Below are 18,063 nucleotides of genomic sequence, written 5' to 3'. Positions count from 1 at the left end.
TTGCAACTATTTAAATCTCTGTCAAAACCATGAAATAAAGGTGACAACATTTAAATGAAAAATGGCAAGATTTTACACCTATTTATTTACAAATTCAGTTTTGAGTGTCATGTATCTTTTGAACTTTTATCTTTAATTGTGTAGTCCAAATCCAAGGTATAATCTATTTGAAACAATTGAGAGATAACGTAGAATGAAGAAAAAAGTCAAAGAACATTTCGGTAAATGAGGGCCCAGATCTATGCTTTGTGCCTGCAGCTCGTCTCATGTTTGACTATGGTGTTTGTGTTTAGGTACCCTGGCTCAGAAGGTGCTGAGGAAAGACTCTTTAGCCATCAAGCTGAGTAACCGTCCATCCAAAAGAGAGCTGGAGGAGAAAAACATCCTGCCCATGCAGACAGATGAGGAAAGACTAGAGTCTAGGCAGCAGATAGGCACCAAACTCACAAGGTGAGACACATGCATTTTTTAACTCGAATACATTTACACACATGCACAATTTATGGGCCAAATAGTTTCAGTAAACCTGGTTGATGTTGCTGTAGCCAACTCAACAGTGGCTGCCGGAAAAGAGCACCAAGGATTTTGTCTTTCTTTGGGCTGACGATGGCCCAATATCCTGGCTGACAGAACTGTGACTCAGTCCAAAGCTGATGCAAATGTGAGCCTTTTGTCCATTGAAACACTCTTATACCCTTTCATTTTTTCCTTCTCAACATCAGATAAGGATAAACGCTTTATCTCGTTAAAATGAGGCTCTGAAAATGGAGCTGACCTAATTTCAGCAATGCATCACCCCCCCTCTCTTTTTTCTTCTCTTGTCTTCTCTCTAGCACTCTCTCACTCTCTCTCTCCTCTTTCTTCCTCCTGCCTGACTTCCTCCCTCGCTGACTGAATCACCACGGTGATGCATGTGCCAAACCATCTCCACCCGACTCCTCCACACAGCAGAACCACGCAAGCCACTTCATACCAGCAATTTACACACACACACTCTACACTGTTACAGTGCGTACAAATCACAGGAATTTGTATACATATGTTGAGATCATGAATATGAGTACTAGTAATTGAACAGATCAGACAACATGTTTTCCCCTAATGGATCACAGTCCTCATTTGATTTCACTCTTCTCTTTGAACATGACTTTCCTGTCTGAATTAAGTGGCTGTAATGATGTGTTGAGAGAGGAAAAGACGCCAAGTGTATGGGTAAAAATGAAAGCCCGGATAGTATAAGATATAAGATGTGGGAAATATGGTTGCAAGGGAGGGATGGAGTATTATCTAGAGACATTGGCACACAAGTCACTATTCCCCACTGTGATTGGAACACAGAGCGTGTTCCCAGAAGGCCTGCCTGCTTAGTTGTCATGTTCCCAAAAAGCTCTGTCACAGTGTCCTTTGCACAGTGTCATCTGATGCACAAGTCCTAATTTCATGGTTTTTGCCAAGAGCATTGTGTCCTGTAATGTTGTCGCTTGTGCCTGGCCAATCAGAATTGATTATGATAATGCTATTCTAGGACACACTGACTTCAACTTACTTCTATTGACCTGATTCACTGGGAAAACTCTGCAGACCCTTTATCTCAAGGGTGAAAACTGAACAGGAGAATTTCTGCTTTTACCCTTTTATGAAGCTGATAAACACTGCTGCGTCTTTGGCTTATTTTTTTGTGGTTCTTGCTTGCATGTTTTTTTTTTATGTATTATGTGTTTTATGTCTCTTAAAGGAATAGTTGGACATTTTGGGAAATACGCTGATTTGCTTTCTTGCTAAGAGTTGGATGAGAAGATCAATACCACTCTCATGTCTGTCAGTTAAATATGAAGCTACAGCCAGGAAAGGGTTAACCTAGCTTAGCATATAGGCTTGAAGAAGGGGGAAACAGCTAGCATGACTCAAAAGTACAAAAGTAAAAACTTCTGCCTACCAGCACCTCTAAAGCTCGCAAATTAACACATTATATCTTGTTTGTTTTTAATCTGCACAAAAACCAAAGTGAAAAAATGACAAATTCTGGTTTTATATAAGCATATAAGCATATTTCCAAAAATGTTGAAATATTCCTTTTTAATTTAACTGCTGGAAAAGTTTGCCACGACGGGACAGTAGTGAGCATCCTTTTTAATGAAAATCAAACAATGTTAAATAAGGTAATCATAAGATCCCCCCTGCATAAATAAAGGATAAATACATAATAGCAACATCGTGTGTCTGTTCTTTCTTACATGATGATTCCAGGCTCTATTTTTCACGACTCAACCACGTCACATGTTACAGACAACAATTTCATCAATTGCATCACTATATATAATTACCCCTGACTTAAGAAATACAGGAATTATCCATTTAACAAAAATATAGTCCCATTGGCATTGGGCTTTTCAGGGATATTCACGATTATCCCGATAATGGAAATTCCCCACGATCAACTTATCTTGAGTGTTTTTTATCCTGATCGGCGATAAAATTGTATATCGTCCCATCCCTAAAACCGACAAAATGAGGTTGATGAGAGTAGTGAGAGTGACCCAAAATGGTAAATTTGTGGGTCGTAAAGACCAAAACAATGAGCTGAAAGATGCTAAACTACTCCGTAGAGCTGTGGGGAACTACAGTTGGAACTGAGTTTGATGATAATTCTTTTGTGGGTCCAGTATGTAGGATTCTAGTGGTGAAACTGCAGTTTGCAACCATTTGAATACCACTCGCATCACCCTCCCTTTTCAAGCATGTAGGAGAAACTACTGTGTCTGCGAAACTCCAGAAAAATGTGAATGGTCCTATCTAGGACAAGTGTTTTGGTTTGTCCCTTCTGGGCTACTGTAGAAACATGGCAGTGCAACATGGTGACCTCCGTGGAAAGGGACCCGCTCCCTCTGTAGATAAAAACAGCTTATTCTAAGGTAATGAAAACACAACGATTCCTATTTGCAGGTGATTATACACTAATGAAAACATACTTTTTTATTATTGTCTGCTGATAGCTCCTCCTAAATGTTACACACTGGACCTTTTTTAATATAAAATTTATTTATAAAATAATATAAATATTGATTAGTGCAGCAAGCAAATTGTTCAGCCACTTTAGCTCTAGTCTTCATATTGCAGAGAACAGACAGACAGGCACTATGATAATGTCAGTGCTTTAAATAAACTTGGTTGTGATAGAAATTGTTTGGGAAGGAGCGTCCATATGGATGTTTGCCGACTAGTCTGTGCATGTTTATTTATAGTAGCTGCATTTTTGCTGGCATGATGCTGATATAATGCTCTGACCATACTGAGAGGCGGAGAGCTCTAGTCTGAGATTCAGTGTCTTGACTTTTCCTGAACGATAACCCTCAAGTGGGAGAACAAATGACAAAAGATGAGATGAGACAAGCCAGCCTTAGCACAGACCTAATGCTGAATACAGTAGTTTACAGGGCTGAACAGCTCCAGATGGCTGTCAGATCTAACGAGATGGAGACAATCATTGATCTAGTGTCTACAGCTAGGTCTACCGCCGCAGGGTCCTGACACAGTGCTATATTAGGAGTCCCCAGCTGAAAGCACTTAGGCAATATCTGAAAGGTCATTCTTTCAGTAATTTAGTCATTTTAGCCTCTTACAAATTGAGGAGATTTCCAGGAAATCAAAGATAATCTGTGCAAAATGTATCTCTTGAGATGTCCCAGAAAATAAAAAAAATAACTGATCAGGACAGTGTCTGACTGTCATGTTCCATGTGGCTTTGTATGTGTAAATGTGTGTGTGGTAGGTTTATTTTAGCTGTCTTGAGTGTTGAAACCTTTCAGTTGGCATGTGACATAGTCCTCTAGTCTTCAGGAATATCAGGCTTTTACCGGCCTTCTTCCCTGCATTGCAGCCAATGTATTATCATGCAGTCATTTAATTAGAAGAGAGGGATTGGATATCATGACTGACTGCATTTTTTGGGAAGTGCACTTGTCAAGCTATCTTAAGGGAAGCGTTTAAATAAGATGCAAATCTTTCAACTATACGAAAAACAACATTGAACTCTGTTGCTCATAAATAAGTCGTACTGGAAGTTAGGAAGCATTGAGTTCATGTATATTTAATTAATTTTACTCTAAAGCCCAGGGTTGTCAGTTGTAAAAGCATTCATTCTGTGCGTCAAAATGCCAATAAGATAACCTTTCTGGGAGTTGCTGTCAAAGCATGGAAGTGAATACTGGGCAAAAAACTAAACTGAGCAGCTTTCTCTGAACTGTGTCATTATGTGTACCACAGAAGAAGAACCAGTGAAAAGTTTACATGGAATTTATTTTGAACAATGACAGTTGATGATTACATGTAAAGTAGGTTGATTTGCATTAGGAAGCTTTTTTACCATATTGATTCAGCGTTGCCTACCTAGTGCCAATGATTATGTGCTGACCATGGATGCATGTTTCTAACCAGGCGCTTGAGTCAGAGACCCACAGCGGAGGAGCTGGAACAGAGGAACATTCTCAAACGTGAGTGTCTGTCTTAAACTTGTATATTTAATATTATCTCTAAGCTGCGAGTGTGAACAATTTAACAAAAAAGTGACAAAACTGACTAAAATACCTTGTGTGGCGCATCATTAAACACATTGTAGCAAAGCTTGAGTCCATATTTGTAGCAGCCTTTTGTGCGTGCACGCTTCATATAGTGCCGCCTGGTGATTTGAGAGGTCTAGTTATGTGAAAGCTAGTGGCATACATCTCTCCCTTTATTCCTCTTTGGTCTCCCTTTTCATCTGCGACAGGCAGGCGGCAGGGCTTCCTGAGTAGTCATGTCCATAGAGACTGGTTTCTTAGCTCAAACACAGGCAGTATCAGAGAGAAGCAGTTCTGTTGCCTGGGACTCTGTGGCTCTCACATCAAAGACTGATTTACCAGCAGTTCCTGCTCTCCTAGAAGCTCCTGCATGATTGGCAGAGTGCGGGAGGAAAATACAAAGTCCAAGAATTCATGAGTGACAAGTCATGTCCTCCCCATCACACACACGCATACAGTACCGAGGTTAAACCAACGGGGGTTTCATTTTCTGGAGAGGTACCGTCTGTAATCCAAAACTGAGTAGTACTATAGATACAGTATGTGTTCAGCACAATATAAAATGCAGACTGACTGCTGAAGCTTTTGCAAACAGAAGCGGTGTCCCAGTATGCTCCTTATTTACTCTTGTCTCTCCTTTTAAATCGCTTCTCTGAGTTGGAGGGTTTTTGTCTTTGTAATTGACTTTGAATATATGGTGCAACACATGGATGAATTTTAGATTTTAGATTAATCACTTGATCATAAACATGACCAAAAAGCCCTGGGACAACTTGAAATTGAATCATTCTCCCCTGATACCCATTCGTAATAGTATTATGATGGAAAATATTTTAGGCTTTAAGAAACTTATCCAGTTCGGTTGTGTATCCAATGAGCCATATTATGCAAATAGTGTGTTTGCTTCCCTTTCAGTAATTTCTAAACATAATGTATACAGTCCACTGCTTGCATGTGCCTGTACTCGCAGTATAACAATCGTCCTCTTATTTTCTGCAGCTCGCAATGAGCAAGAGGAAATGGAGGAGAAGAGGGAGATAAAACGAAGGCTAACACGAAAGGTGAGTCTAAAAGCCCACTCTGGATCTAAGCATTTGGAGGGGGTAAATTGTTGGCCAGGATAAACAAACACTGTGACAGTGACTCATCTGTAGTGAGAAGTAATAATCTAGTCCTTTACTGGCCTGTTATTGTATTGCAGTTCTCAGGTCTCCCCCAGGAGACACTGATGCCCTTGTTGCCCTTGGCCCTTCAGCATGTTAGCTGCCAAATCCTTCGACCCCATAGGGAGGTGTTGAGCCATGTTCCTATCACTTTCAATTAGATTATAGCACTTTCTGCTCACCTGCAGACATGCTGCTCAAAACAAAAATCTCACAGCTGTTGGAGGAATTTATTGTATGCATCACATGCCTTATTGTATACAATGTTGACACAGCCTTCCGGTCACGGGTGCTGTATTTTGAAACAAAATTCTCATTCTATACTGTGTGTCACAATAACTACACATTCATAGAACATTGCACATGTAGTTAACCAACTTGCATTTCTGGACCTAAATATATTATGGACAATTGCCTGACCAATACTGGATTTTGGAGGCCAATACAGATATTTGAAGAATTTTTTAAGAATTTTGATCAGGATATCTATTGAACGTAACATTCTACTTTTGAAAAACAATCTTTTACAAACAGTTTATTCTCTGATGGACAAATTGTGAAATGGCATCACTGTTTCTAAATTGCCTCTGGCATTTATGTATTTCATTTATGACAGTCATATAAGCCATTACTGATAACTGTGATAAGTCAATATTGCTTGATTATAGTGACCCGGCTGATTTGGCCAGATGCTGGCGATTTCCATCTAAAACGGGTACATGTATGATACACTTATCTGAAATTATTTATTGATTGTGTTGTTGTTTTTGATGCAGATTCATTTAGTACAGATTTATTAGCCCATTTTAAGATTGTTACAATGCGTGAATGTTGTTTCTCAATTAGTTCATAGGTTTTTGATCATGTTATTTGTTTTCATTCAGATCAAGATTCAGTATCTGAGAATGTAATCAGTGCCTTCAGCTGTACACTGTTACACTTATCAGTGAATTCAACTGTGCAAATGAGGTGCACAACTGAAGGTGCTTAAGTGATAAAGTTGTCTGTTCCTTGTAATTTTAATAAAGAACTCTTACTCTAAAGGTCTGCAGGAACTGAAATGTTAATTTTGTTTGTTAATTTTGAACTCCTCTCACCTACATAAAAAATACTGGATGTGTAAGTCTTTTTTTCCCTAATCTTTCTGTAAGGACTTGAGTACAGTATATGCAGATTCTGAGAATCTGCTAAATGTGACAGCGACTACGAATACTTGACCTAGTTTTCTGTTCTCCAACTTTTTTTTTCTGCTCTTGTTACAGCTGAGCCAGAGGCCGACTGTAGAGGAGCTGAGACAGGCCAAAATTCTTATCCGATTCAGTGACTATGTGGAGGTGTCAGATGCCCAGGACTATGACAGGCGGGCAGATAAGCCTTGGACCCGGCTCACAGCAGCTGACAAGGCCAGTATCACTTACACTAATCTTATAGTTAAATTGAGATAATCTTTTAATAATCTCAAGATCCCACCATTGTGCTCCCCTTCATCCCTCTGTGCCTCCATATGACGCAACTCGTAACGCAGGAGCGTGGTAGGAGGATGTGTTTTTGCTTTCTTGTTACGTCTAGTTCCACCTCTGTTTGGTTCCCTTTTGTGAATAAACACCTTGGAGCAGTCCTGCTGCTCACTGCCCAGCGGTCCATGCCTCTGACTTTTAATGAGTTCTTGATTTTTGCGGAGCAGCAATTCTGCCTCCTTTGCTTTGATGATATACAGCTCTGAACACGCCAGGTCACACCTGAGGACCACTCATGTGAAAATCACAGGGATTCAGCATTTTGATTATGCAACAACTTCCCTTACATAAGAGAGTAATCGGACAAGCAGTGCCTCAGGACCCTCAGGCACAGCACTGCTCTGCTGACATTTTTTTTTTCCTGCTTCTACCGTCTAGCACAGATTTGAATATTGTTTGTTCTCCTGTCGCAGAAGCATCCTCCCCAAGGCTGTAGACGTCCCCTTGAGTCATGCTGAATAGCAAAACTAATGACATAATCCATCTGGGTTGCTGCCACACATGACATTTTAAAAGGATTGTAAGGTTATTAAAAAAGGCACAGCACATCATGTTATTTCCTCGAACATTAAATCATCCCCACTTTGAGAATCTCTCAACCATCCTGTCCTTGGGCAAGGCACTCAGCCCTCCACTGCTAAAGTGGTGCTGCTTAGAGGCCACGATTCACAGGACATTGTCCCAAATGTGAATGTGTAGAACTACATGAATGGGAAACAGCTTTGGTTTGTGCTCCCGGAAATGTAGTTACCTCAACTACCTCGACCTTGCTGCTATAAATAAGCAAATAGTTTTCCTGGCCAAATTTCCAACTTTTCCCCAGAAGATCTCACAAGCTACGCACTTTCTTGGAAAAGCTTGGCCTTCAGCTGTTAGCCCTGGCTGGACAAAAGGAAAGAGGTTCCATGACTTCCAAAAGCTGATGGATGCTCTAAAAGTCTTTGGTTTGTCCAGAAACAGAACCTCTAAAGCTGAGGAACTCCCACAAAAATGCTGGAGATGCCACATCTGCCCATCCACACTCAACCCACAAGCAATTGACCGTGATTAGTGATTACTGTGCTGACTAATTTGGGTTTGGAAGGTGATGAGAAGTTACAGTAGGCTATGTAGATAGTACAGTTAAACATGAAATATAACAGTTTACACTAAAATATATTAATGAATTAAAAAAAAAACATTGACATCTATAAATGAAAAAATTTCATAAATGGCAAAAATAAAAAACTTTTTTTAATGATTTAAAAAAAAAAAAGATTAATATGTGCTGGGTCGCTAAAGATGAAGAAATCACACAAGTGAGAGTCAGAGCACTGCTTGCTTTATTTCCTGTGTTTTCTATGATTTGTAGTCCTTTTTCACACTTGTGCTTCTGATCCAAGGACTTGACAGCCTGTAAGACCTAAATACTGTACTAGTCAAAACTAGTACAGTATTGGTCAAAACTAAAAATGTTATATAAATGTTTTTTCTATGTATGTTTTAATCTATGTAAATCCATGGTATCACCACTTCATTATAGTTAAAACACAAGCTGACTGCCCGAGTAGACCAGCAACAGATTGTATATTATTTTTCGTGCTCTTAAATGTCTTAAGAGGAGGAAAATAGAGGGCTCTTGTGATGAGAGAAGAGAATTCAGCAGAATCATTCATGACCTAGCGTAAATGATGCATGAAGCATGCTAAAAGGAGGTAGAGTCGGGGCTTGGAGGCTGCAGTTGACGTACTAAGCCTCTGCAGCTTTTCTCAAATTTCCTTCTTGTTTGTCCTCTGCAGGCAGCTATACGGAAAGAACTCAACGATTTCAAGAGCAATGAGATGGAAGTGCACGAGTCAAGTCGCCATTTAACCAGGTAATGTGCAGAATCCATTCACTTGCATGTGACTATGAATGCCTTTTAATATCAGTTTGTGTACAGCTGGAGTTATTCGCATGCTGGGGTGATGAAATGTGACGAAATATTTGACGCAATATTTTTTTTTTTCTTGTTCATCTTTTAGGTTTCACAGACCATAGTAGACCACCACTGTCTCGAGCTGTGCCGGACCGGCGCTCTCCTCCACTGAGAACCTTAAGTGCTGGACAGTAAAATGGTGCCCGTTTCTACAATAAGGCCATGTCTTCTGAAATGCCTTTTCAAGACCCACACAACTGAGTCGGTACTACGCTCAAAGATGCAGACACCCACTACTCCATCCACTGTAGTAGCACATAATGACTCCAGTTGATTGACATCGCCCCTCTATGGAATTTGCTCGACTGTCTCTTAAACCTCTCTGCTGAGCTCTCAGGCAGGCGCTCAGTTCTGTGGCGATTGGACAGCGGGAGAGTTTGTGTTTGCAATTGATTAACACTTTAAACATCTACGGAGGGCAACTGTACCTTGGTTCATCAATAACGCCAGTGGACTTGTCTCAGTGGACATGTTTTTAATCCCTCTTCTTTATCATGCTGTCCCTCCAGACTCCTCTAGCCCTTATGGACAACTCTGTGCAAGGATGCAGGGTTGATTCTTCTGAGCTCGCTATATCAGCAGCAGATCCATCTTCACTGCACCTGCTGGGACGGCTTAGAAAGACACACGGGAGGGGTCTGACATTAGAATCACCTGCAATATTTTTTTTCTTCTGCTTTCCTAGGTTATCGCCCCCCCTAGAGTCCCCTCTGTGTCATTACAATGTAGTCCTGACTTTTCCCTCATATGTGCAATTCTCACTGTACCGACAATGTTGACATCTAATTGCTAACTGTGAATTTGAGAGTTTGGGCAAATGCCTGCACTCTCTCCAAATGTACATTTTGTTTATACTGAGGACGGAAAGTTGCATTTAAAGAAGAATCATGCTTGACCAAGTTTCATTCATGTCACAATCTTATAAATTTAATGTAAAAATTGCAGCTGGCAGATATATTCTGGTTCCAGCGTGTGCAACAATTATCTGTTTTATATTATTTTGTTAGTTTTTAGTTGTCTTTGATGGAGGCACTTGGATCATAAATGATTAATTCACATGTTTTGTAGCTCTTTTGAGCTGGCTCACCACATTGTTATCTCTCAAATTTCTTTGTGTTTGGAGCAGTGTGTTTATTGATCTTTGCTCATAATGTGCATTGTATTATACATTTTACTTTTATACTCATGTCATTATAAGCTTTTGACCAAGCAATATGTTGTTTGTAGAGAAAAGGTTAAACTACAGGTGTACTCCCCACCATTTTTTTTTTTACAGCGCTTATACACTACGCCTCACTTCAGGGTTTTAATTTTCTTTTGTACTTTGCTTTAGAAAGACTTTATTCAGGAGGACTTTTTCTGTATTTTTCTTGACTTACCCACCAAAAACGTATGCCTCTTAAACAGCTTACCAACGCATTCGGACGAGATTTGGTTCAGTCACAAATCAACAATTGAACGTGATGATGCATTCTCACTTTTGAAACATGAGTACAGATTTTAGTGAATTCAGGATTTTAAAATTTTTATTGCTAAAATTCTTTGCACTGTTAAGAGTTTGGCTTTACAATGGTCACTGTTTTAGGGTCAAGGCCCAAGTGTGTAAAATAGTTTTCTGATCTGTGAACATTTAGTTTCTTCACTTTGACGGTATTGTTACCTGATCACTGATCCTACAACAGTATTCCAATACTCGTAAGCTTTATGTACACAGAATATTTTTATTATTTTTTACTGTTTTACTTTTAAAGTTGCAATATGAAATTCTTGTTTGTCAGTAGTAGAGGTGAAAGGCTGTCAGCCACCTACTATAATACATCTGTCTGCAAAGGAAAATGTGTTCTCCCTTATTTTCAAGGTCTCGATCGGTGATGGATAGATGACCCAATAAAACCTGGGAACCAAGAACATAGAAAATGTGTTGCACTTTATAGTTTTTATGTGAAATAGGGGTTTTGTTATAGTTTGGAGTGGTTTCTCCTCAGTATCAGTACACAGGTCATGTCACATTGCTCCTTTTTTAAAATCAAAATTTCATTGGGTCATCTAATCTCAGAGACTTTGAAATATGAGGTATTTTTTGTGTTAGAACCAGCTTCTGTATGATTCCAGCATCATGCCATTATTTGAAATTTTCCATCCATAGAGCATAATAGGAATGAATTCATACAAATACGCTCCAGTTCTCATTTTAGCTCTAAGAAACAAACCTGAGCCATTGGGCTGAGCATGAGGTTTTTCATTTTGCTGGAATCAAGGAACATGAATTCAGCAATAATCTGTTTCCTTTTACATGTTGGTGGAGCAACTGAACTAATTTGAAAGTGTTCTTTTTTCATTTTTGAAATACAGAATACCATGTAAAGGATACATCATGCCAATTAAATTCCATTTCTGAATGCATTTGCACTGTTTAAATAATCATTTAAGATAAAAAAACAAAAACAAAATCACCCCAATTCATGTCTTGCCATTTTCAAAGATACTTTTACGGATACTGACACATTCCACTGATTTAGACTAATGTGACATTTATGACCGTAGACTCAATGTTAAGTTTGCACCACTTTTACACTCATTTGTATCCAAGTTTATTGTAAAAAATGATTTTTCAGGTATTTGCAATCAGGCTTTCTTTAACAATACCCTGTAGATTCAGTACTTTATTCCACATGTTACTCATTCTCCTGTAAGGCCTGTATTACTCTTGTATTATACTGTACTTCATTACAAATTTGTATTTAAATAATGACAGGTGTTCAGGTAGTTCAGGTGAAACACATTCAGGCTCAAACCATAAGAGAACTGCTTATGAATGCAATGGTATTGTGGCACACATACTGTAAGAGGTTGGGCCTCGAAATCACAGCTGTCCCATTTTCAGCCGAGGGAGACACTGACTGCAAATAAGTGACGCATTAAAAATCTGCTTAGCCATTTAGATGATAAAATTGTATGACTCTAAAAATGCAAATGCAGCACTAAAAAATAGACACGGTTAAACGTAACCAGTTCAGCAGGACGTTGTCTGTACCTACTCTGACGTAATAAGAAGTTGATGTGTGGCATATTGTATCTTCCCATCTTAGAGGATAGGTTCACAATTTTTCAAGTCGGTCTTAAAACAATAGTCAGGTGCCCATACATTGAAACAATTTGTGCTTATTTACATTGGAAGTGCATTAGGAAGTGATCTTTTAATGAACAGGAGGAATGATTACAGCAAGCTAAAACTGCTTCAATGTACATATGGGCATGTGAGTATTGTTTTAAGACGGACTTTAAAAAAAGTTAACCTACCCTTTAATTCTAGTCACTTTTCATAAAGTTTGTTATGAATCCCCCATGTATACAATAGATTTGAAACCTCCTCACCCTCAAAAGAGCTTTTTCCACTATGGGAGCTGCGAAATAAAGACTGGACATAATTACAGTTATTTTCTGCAGGCCTTCCACTAAGTAAAACATCTACTTGTCACCTTGATAAACTTATTCTGAATTCACATACAAAAGCTGAGGCTGAACTGGTTTTGAAATTGGAACATAAAGTTTATTTAAGTTTGGAAACAAGTGCAGGCTGACAGGATGACACTCAACAGTCCATATGCTTTAAAAGGGTTGACAAGGTGTCCTCAGACCCTTTTCGCCATATAAATTTGATTATATTTGATATTCACATAAGTTTTTATGCTATAGATTTACAATCTGTGTTTCTCAACCAATCAGAGATGAAACTATAGGTCTGTTTTATTGCTTTTGATATATGAAGAAACCTCTCATTGTATCAGTAAACAAGATTTATTTTTTCTAGTTTTAGGTAGGTCTGTAAATCAGTTTGAAAGACATATCTTTTCTCATTTTTTGTAGCGAGACTAGCCTCTTGTTTACATTTAGATCACAGGTTTATGATGGTTTACTTTTTACTCCAATACATTTGTCTGACAGCTTTAGTTACTTTTCAGATGACAATTTTTCATACCCTTCTTGTCCAGTGAAAATCATGTATCTCCAAATTTGGTGATTTTGAATGTGATAAATTGAAGGATTAAGGTCCTTTATGGGTTGAGAAAATTCTCCTACTTCTTAAGATAAATAAACTATTTAACCCCCCCCCCCATTTGGATTAGCTGGAAAATGCTTAGTCACAAAGCTGAAAACAGGTTTTTTTTTCTGAGCTCATGAAAAGTTGACTTTTTAGAGATACGTGGTTCTCACAGGACAGCGATGCTACTAACATGATGATCTTACAGAAGATAATGCATAGCTATAGATTAAACTACCCAACAGTATATAAAGTAGATAAAATTAGCTCAAACTTAAACATCTACAGCAGTAAAATGCAACACACATGAATGCAGCAGTAATATTAATCCAAAAACATCATATAATAGTAAAACACTGACAGGGACCTTTTTTCCTGCAGAATACTTTTACTTTTAAAAATTTAAGTAGGCCTATCTTAATCATACTTACATACTTTTACTTAAGTAAGGTTTTGAATTCAGTATTTTACTTGTTGTGGAGTATTTTCACAGTGTGGCATTAATTAAAGGATCTGCATACTTCCAAACACTAAAACGTTTAATGTAAGGTAAGTTGCACCACTTTAGCAGCCACAAAAGTGTGTGCAAATATTGTGGAATAAAACTTAAAAATAATTGTAAGAAACCCTATATGTAAGTAGACAATAAAACTGGATTTGCACGTGTCTCACCCCTTTGGCTTAGAAATTTAGAAAAAAGGTGACCTGAAAAAACAGTGAAACCACCGGGCTTCCTCTTTCTCAGGGTCACTGCGCCCTCGACAGGAAGAGGTTTAGGTCAAGCCTTGCGGTTCGCTCCACTAGATGGCGAGAAATACAATAGAATAAGAGCATGTAGAATGAGCCGGGCTGTATGGCCTTGTGAAATGGCGTCCTGATGAGATGGTGCTGTTAGTTATTTGCCTAGTCACCACTAGTCTAAAATAAATAGACCTACAGCGAAGCTAAATTTTGCCATGCAGAAAAATTCATTAAAGGGAAATGGCACTGTATGTTCTTGTGAACTGAAGCCTAATAAATTACAGTTAAAAAATGTATATCATGTTCAACAGTTGATAAGTTGTGGCTGCGTACGCAGTAACTTAACTCCAGTGGGTGGCATGGTGGGTTTCTCCACTGTACGCATACACGCAGTGGATATAACACTACAGTACATAAGAGTGCGTACTTCTGGCTCCACATCACACAATTTATACGAGCTATGTTTACACCTCTCATCGGTTCACCGCCTCACTTGTCTGAAACTGAAGAAAAGCTTCTTGGGAAATGCATTCGTGACATAATTTCTTACCAACAGCGGCGATTGCAGCACGCATACTGGCACAATACACTCCCCACAATCCACTGCGTTGTTGTTAGCGACCCCATCTTGTGTCCTCCTCATGAATATATAGCAGTCAGTATTTGCGTAGGAGGTCGGCCGACGTTCATTTCATATTCCAGCGCTGTATCTTGGTCTAAATGGGACGCACAGTCACGTCGCCGCCCTGATATGTCCCGGCGCGCCCAGCCTCTTCTCAGCGAATTGAATCGGTAAAATGTTTTTTTTGGAGCAACGGAGGAGACTCCGACAGGGAAAGGAAGACAAGAGTGAATGACTACTAGTGGAATATAAGTCAGCAACACCGCCCAGCTGACGGACATTTACCGCGCGTTGGGAACGTATTCAGGCTTTTAAATGTAGTGGTTGTAGGTGTAACCAAGTGCGCACCGTTATTTATTTAGAGTGGGGGACTTTTCATTGGCAGAGATGGAAAGTGTGCAGGCTCTCGCTGAGGATGGCGCGTCGGATGGAGGCGCGACCAAGTTAATGAAGAAGCCCAGCGGACTGTCTGTCGCCCCGGGGACTCCAGCGGATGATGGCGGTGGACATTTGGCACCCTCCTGCGTAGAGGCAAAGAACGGGAATACCCTCTCACATTCCGCCTCTACAGTGGGATCTAGTGCGTCAAACCGAACTGTGGCGTCTAATGGCCGGGGCTCATCCAGCAACTCCAGCTCTCTCCTGTTGAGACGAAGGCGCTTGAAGAGGAACCTCTCCGCCGCAGCTGCAGCCACCGCCACCTCAGCTGTCACTGCCGCCTGCGGCGCCAAGATGAACTCGGCCCTGTCCTCTGCGTCTTTACATACTCGGAGTCTGGATAGGAAGACTCTGCTGAAGCACCGACAGAACATGCAGCTGCAGCCCGTAGATCGCGAGTGGGTGAGAGCAGATCTCCACCGGGGCTCCATACATGTCCACGACAGACTGACGCCCTCATATCCCAGACCGGTCCTTTGCACTATGGACACAACAGCCGGCGAGGTGGCGCTCCGTCTGAGTAAACTCTGCAGTAAGTCGAGCTCCGTTATGCGCATTTTTTGTAAAGATAACCCCAAGACTGACCAAAATGGAAACTGCAATATGAAGTATGAATATAATGATAACCCATGTAAGGTGAATGAAGACTCTAGTATAAAATGCAACCACCTGACACCCCTGGAATCCACAGAGTTAAGGGGCCATCCAAGTGACAGGTTGAGACTGCTGCTCATGGGGAATGCAGATGAGAGGCAAAAGCAACAGGACGTTGATGGAAAACTTTTCACCCCAGAATCAGAGTCACAAGACAACATAGCCTGTTCACTGTCATATTTAAACTCTAACTCTAACATGGATACCCCCAATGATGATGACTCTGAGCACAGGAACGGTGTGGACAGCTATGGATTAAATTCTGGCTCAGATGTGGAGAGCAGTGCGTTTGATGAGCTGAGCTCCGGGGCCCGGCTCAGCGAGCACAGGGACTCCCTCAGTGATGACATGGTCCTCGGCACAGAGGCGTCCATCCTCAGCCCCTCATTTGATAGTGCCACAGAGGGCCACGACATGTATGGCAGCTCCTCGGACGAACTGGAGCTTGACTGTCCTGCGTCGAGCACAAGCATGGACCCCATCTCCCAACATCACACCAATGGAATCAACGCTGTCACTGCCAACTACAAGCAGTGCAACAATGGACATTTAAACAACATGTCAAACAACATGGGGCCAGATAGCAGACTCAACCCACACAGTCTGGGCAGCCTGCCACCCAGCAGTAGTGCCGGCTCTTTGTCAAGAGCCTGTTCTACAGGTAATACACCTGACATCCAAGATCTGGACTGTGGCCAAAGTGCTGTAAAATCAGGGCTGACAGCAGATCACAATGGAGATTCCTGTGATTCTAGCCCCACACTTTATGTTCAGCTGCATGGTGAAGCTGTCAGAAGGCTTAGCCCAGATGAGAGGCCTCTGCAGATCCAGAATGACTTTCTCTTTAAGCTTGGATTTAAGGACCCGTGGAGAGTTCAAGAGGAAGGGCTTAACACAGAAATTGGCTCCTTGTTACGTTTCTATGCAGGTAAGTTAAATGATGCCTGAAAGATATAATCACATTCTCTCATGATCAGGTTTCTGCTCATTCTGGGACTTGTTGAGGCCTTCTCTTTTGCACACTACGTGGTTTGGACTGCAGATCATTAGTGTTGTAGTAACAGGTTGGCAACCTGCATAACAAAATGAGGCAGGTACATTCATGCAGGTGTACATTATGCCGTTGTACAAATAGAGCAAAGCAACAATTTATTTCCCTTTTTGCTGAGACAACAGTATAATTTTCACAGGAGAGTAGGGCATATTTCTTAATTTGAAAACTGACCAAGCTCTCGGTGCACACAGTAAGGAGCATGAGCTCAGAGTCTAATGTAGGATTGAAAAGAACAGGCCCACATGTTCCAGATATTATTGCCACACATTGCTTGTGAATGGTGTCAGGCAAGGTGAGTACAGCACATGACCTTTACTGATAACTGTGGCAGCAATTCAGAGGGTTATTATTAAAAGTCTAGCCTAAGCGTGCTTCCCAGTGATGGTTTACCATGTTCAGGTTTAACTGTGTAGTGTCACGAATGGGTCAGAGTGAGGTCATGGTCCAAAGGCTGCTGGTTTGCCAGATCTACCTTGCCTCTGGGACTTCCTTTAAATGTACAGGTCTGTTTTTGTTTTTGTTGTTTCTTCTGTCCTTGACTGTCTTTATTGGACTGTAGCAGCACACTGTGCTCCCATGGACACGCATGACATTGCCACAAAGCCATCGCCACAACTTATGGTGCTCAGACATGGGGCCCTTTCCGGCTTTTGCCCCATTATCATCCTAATGAAAAGGCTGAATGCCTTTGTGGTTGGATGGAGAGTAGGGGTGGGAGCGGTATGGCTGGGAGGACCATAAACCCTCTCTGTGGACCCAGTGAATTCTGGTCATTTAGATGCTGCACAGTGCCTGTCCTGTTGGCATCCAGCGTGGATACTGTCACACTAACTAACTGCCTGCCAAGCTGGGTTAACGTGCTCCTCCAAAGCTCAGGAAGCCCTTTTCTTCACCACACTACTGACTCCACCACTGCTTCTAATGCAGTTGCCGCTGAGGGAAGTGAAATGGGTGGCGCGATGAGTGTCTGGTGAGGACAGTAGAGGAGAAACTGTTTGTTGGGTCTGAAGAATGGACAAGAGAGGCACTAACACTCTCTAGCTTCCTGTCCCAAGAGGCTGTTGAACTAGAGGTCACTCAATACGAAGCTGAAAATGGCCACATGTGCTCCATTCACGTTCATAGTCACATGCGCTTGATGACCTATTGTGCTCTTGAGTACTGGCTTGCTTGAGGTAGAATGATTTCATTCAGATAGCATCATATGGCAGGCTGTATGAGCATGTAGACTGGGGCTCATGTGGATGGATATGCATTTAGGGAAAAAACAAATGAATCCTACACGAGTCTGTGCAGTCAGCTGAGCTCAACCAGCAGTA

The 18,063-nt window shown here is 40.9% G+C and overlaps 2 protein-coding genes across 10 annotated transcripts in view; both read left to right on the top strand.

The window, feature by feature from the left end:
- Positions 1–11,596, top strand: part of LOC122887418 (phosphatase and actin regulator 1-like) — a 48,374-nt gene extending 36,778 nt beyond the window's left edge. For 6 of the 9 annotated variants that reach the window (XM_044220616.1, XM_044220622.1, XM_044220621.1 and 3 more), the window contains exons 7-12: positions 294–450; positions 4,435–4,490; positions 5,556–5,617; positions 6,982–7,122; positions 9,015–9,091; positions 9,240–11,596. In XM_044220616.1, coding sequence (XP_044076551.1) covers positions 294–450; positions 4,435–4,490; positions 5,556–5,617; positions 6,982–7,122; positions 9,015–9,091; positions 9,240–9,255 — 509 coding nt within the window. In that variant the 3' untranslated portion in view covers positions 9,256–11,596. Of the gene's footprint in view, positions 1–293; positions 451–545; positions 662–833; positions 2,205–4,434; positions 4,491–5,555; positions 5,618–6,981; positions 7,123–9,014; positions 9,092–9,239 lie in introns of those variants that run through there. The other 3 variants (XM_044220618.1, XM_044220617.1, XM_044220619.1) reach the window with 3 other exon arrangements.
- A 2,005-nt stretch (positions 11,597–13,601) lies between these two features.
- Positions 13,602–18,063, top strand: part of phlpp1 (PH domain and leucine rich repeat protein phosphatase 1) — a 46,564-nt gene continuing 42,102 nt past the window's right edge. Inside the window, exon 1 of the mRNA XM_044220605.1 lies at positions 13,602–16,618. Within this exon, the coding sequence (XP_044076540.1) occupies positions 14,986–16,618 (1,633 nt within the window). The 5' untranslated portion in view covers positions 13,602–14,985. The remainder of the gene's footprint in view (positions 16,619–18,063) is intronic.

This window comes from Siniperca chuatsi, linkage group LG13 (assembly GCF_020085105.1).
Source record: "Siniperca chuatsi isolate FFG_IHB_CAS linkage group LG13, ASM2008510v1, whole genome shotgun sequence".
Lineage (NCBI taxonomy): Eukaryota > Metazoa > Chordata > Actinopteri > Centrarchiformes > Sinipercidae > Siniperca > Siniperca chuatsi.
Note: the sequence above shows the minus strand (reverse complement) of the source record. Positions and strands in the feature narration are given on the sequence as shown.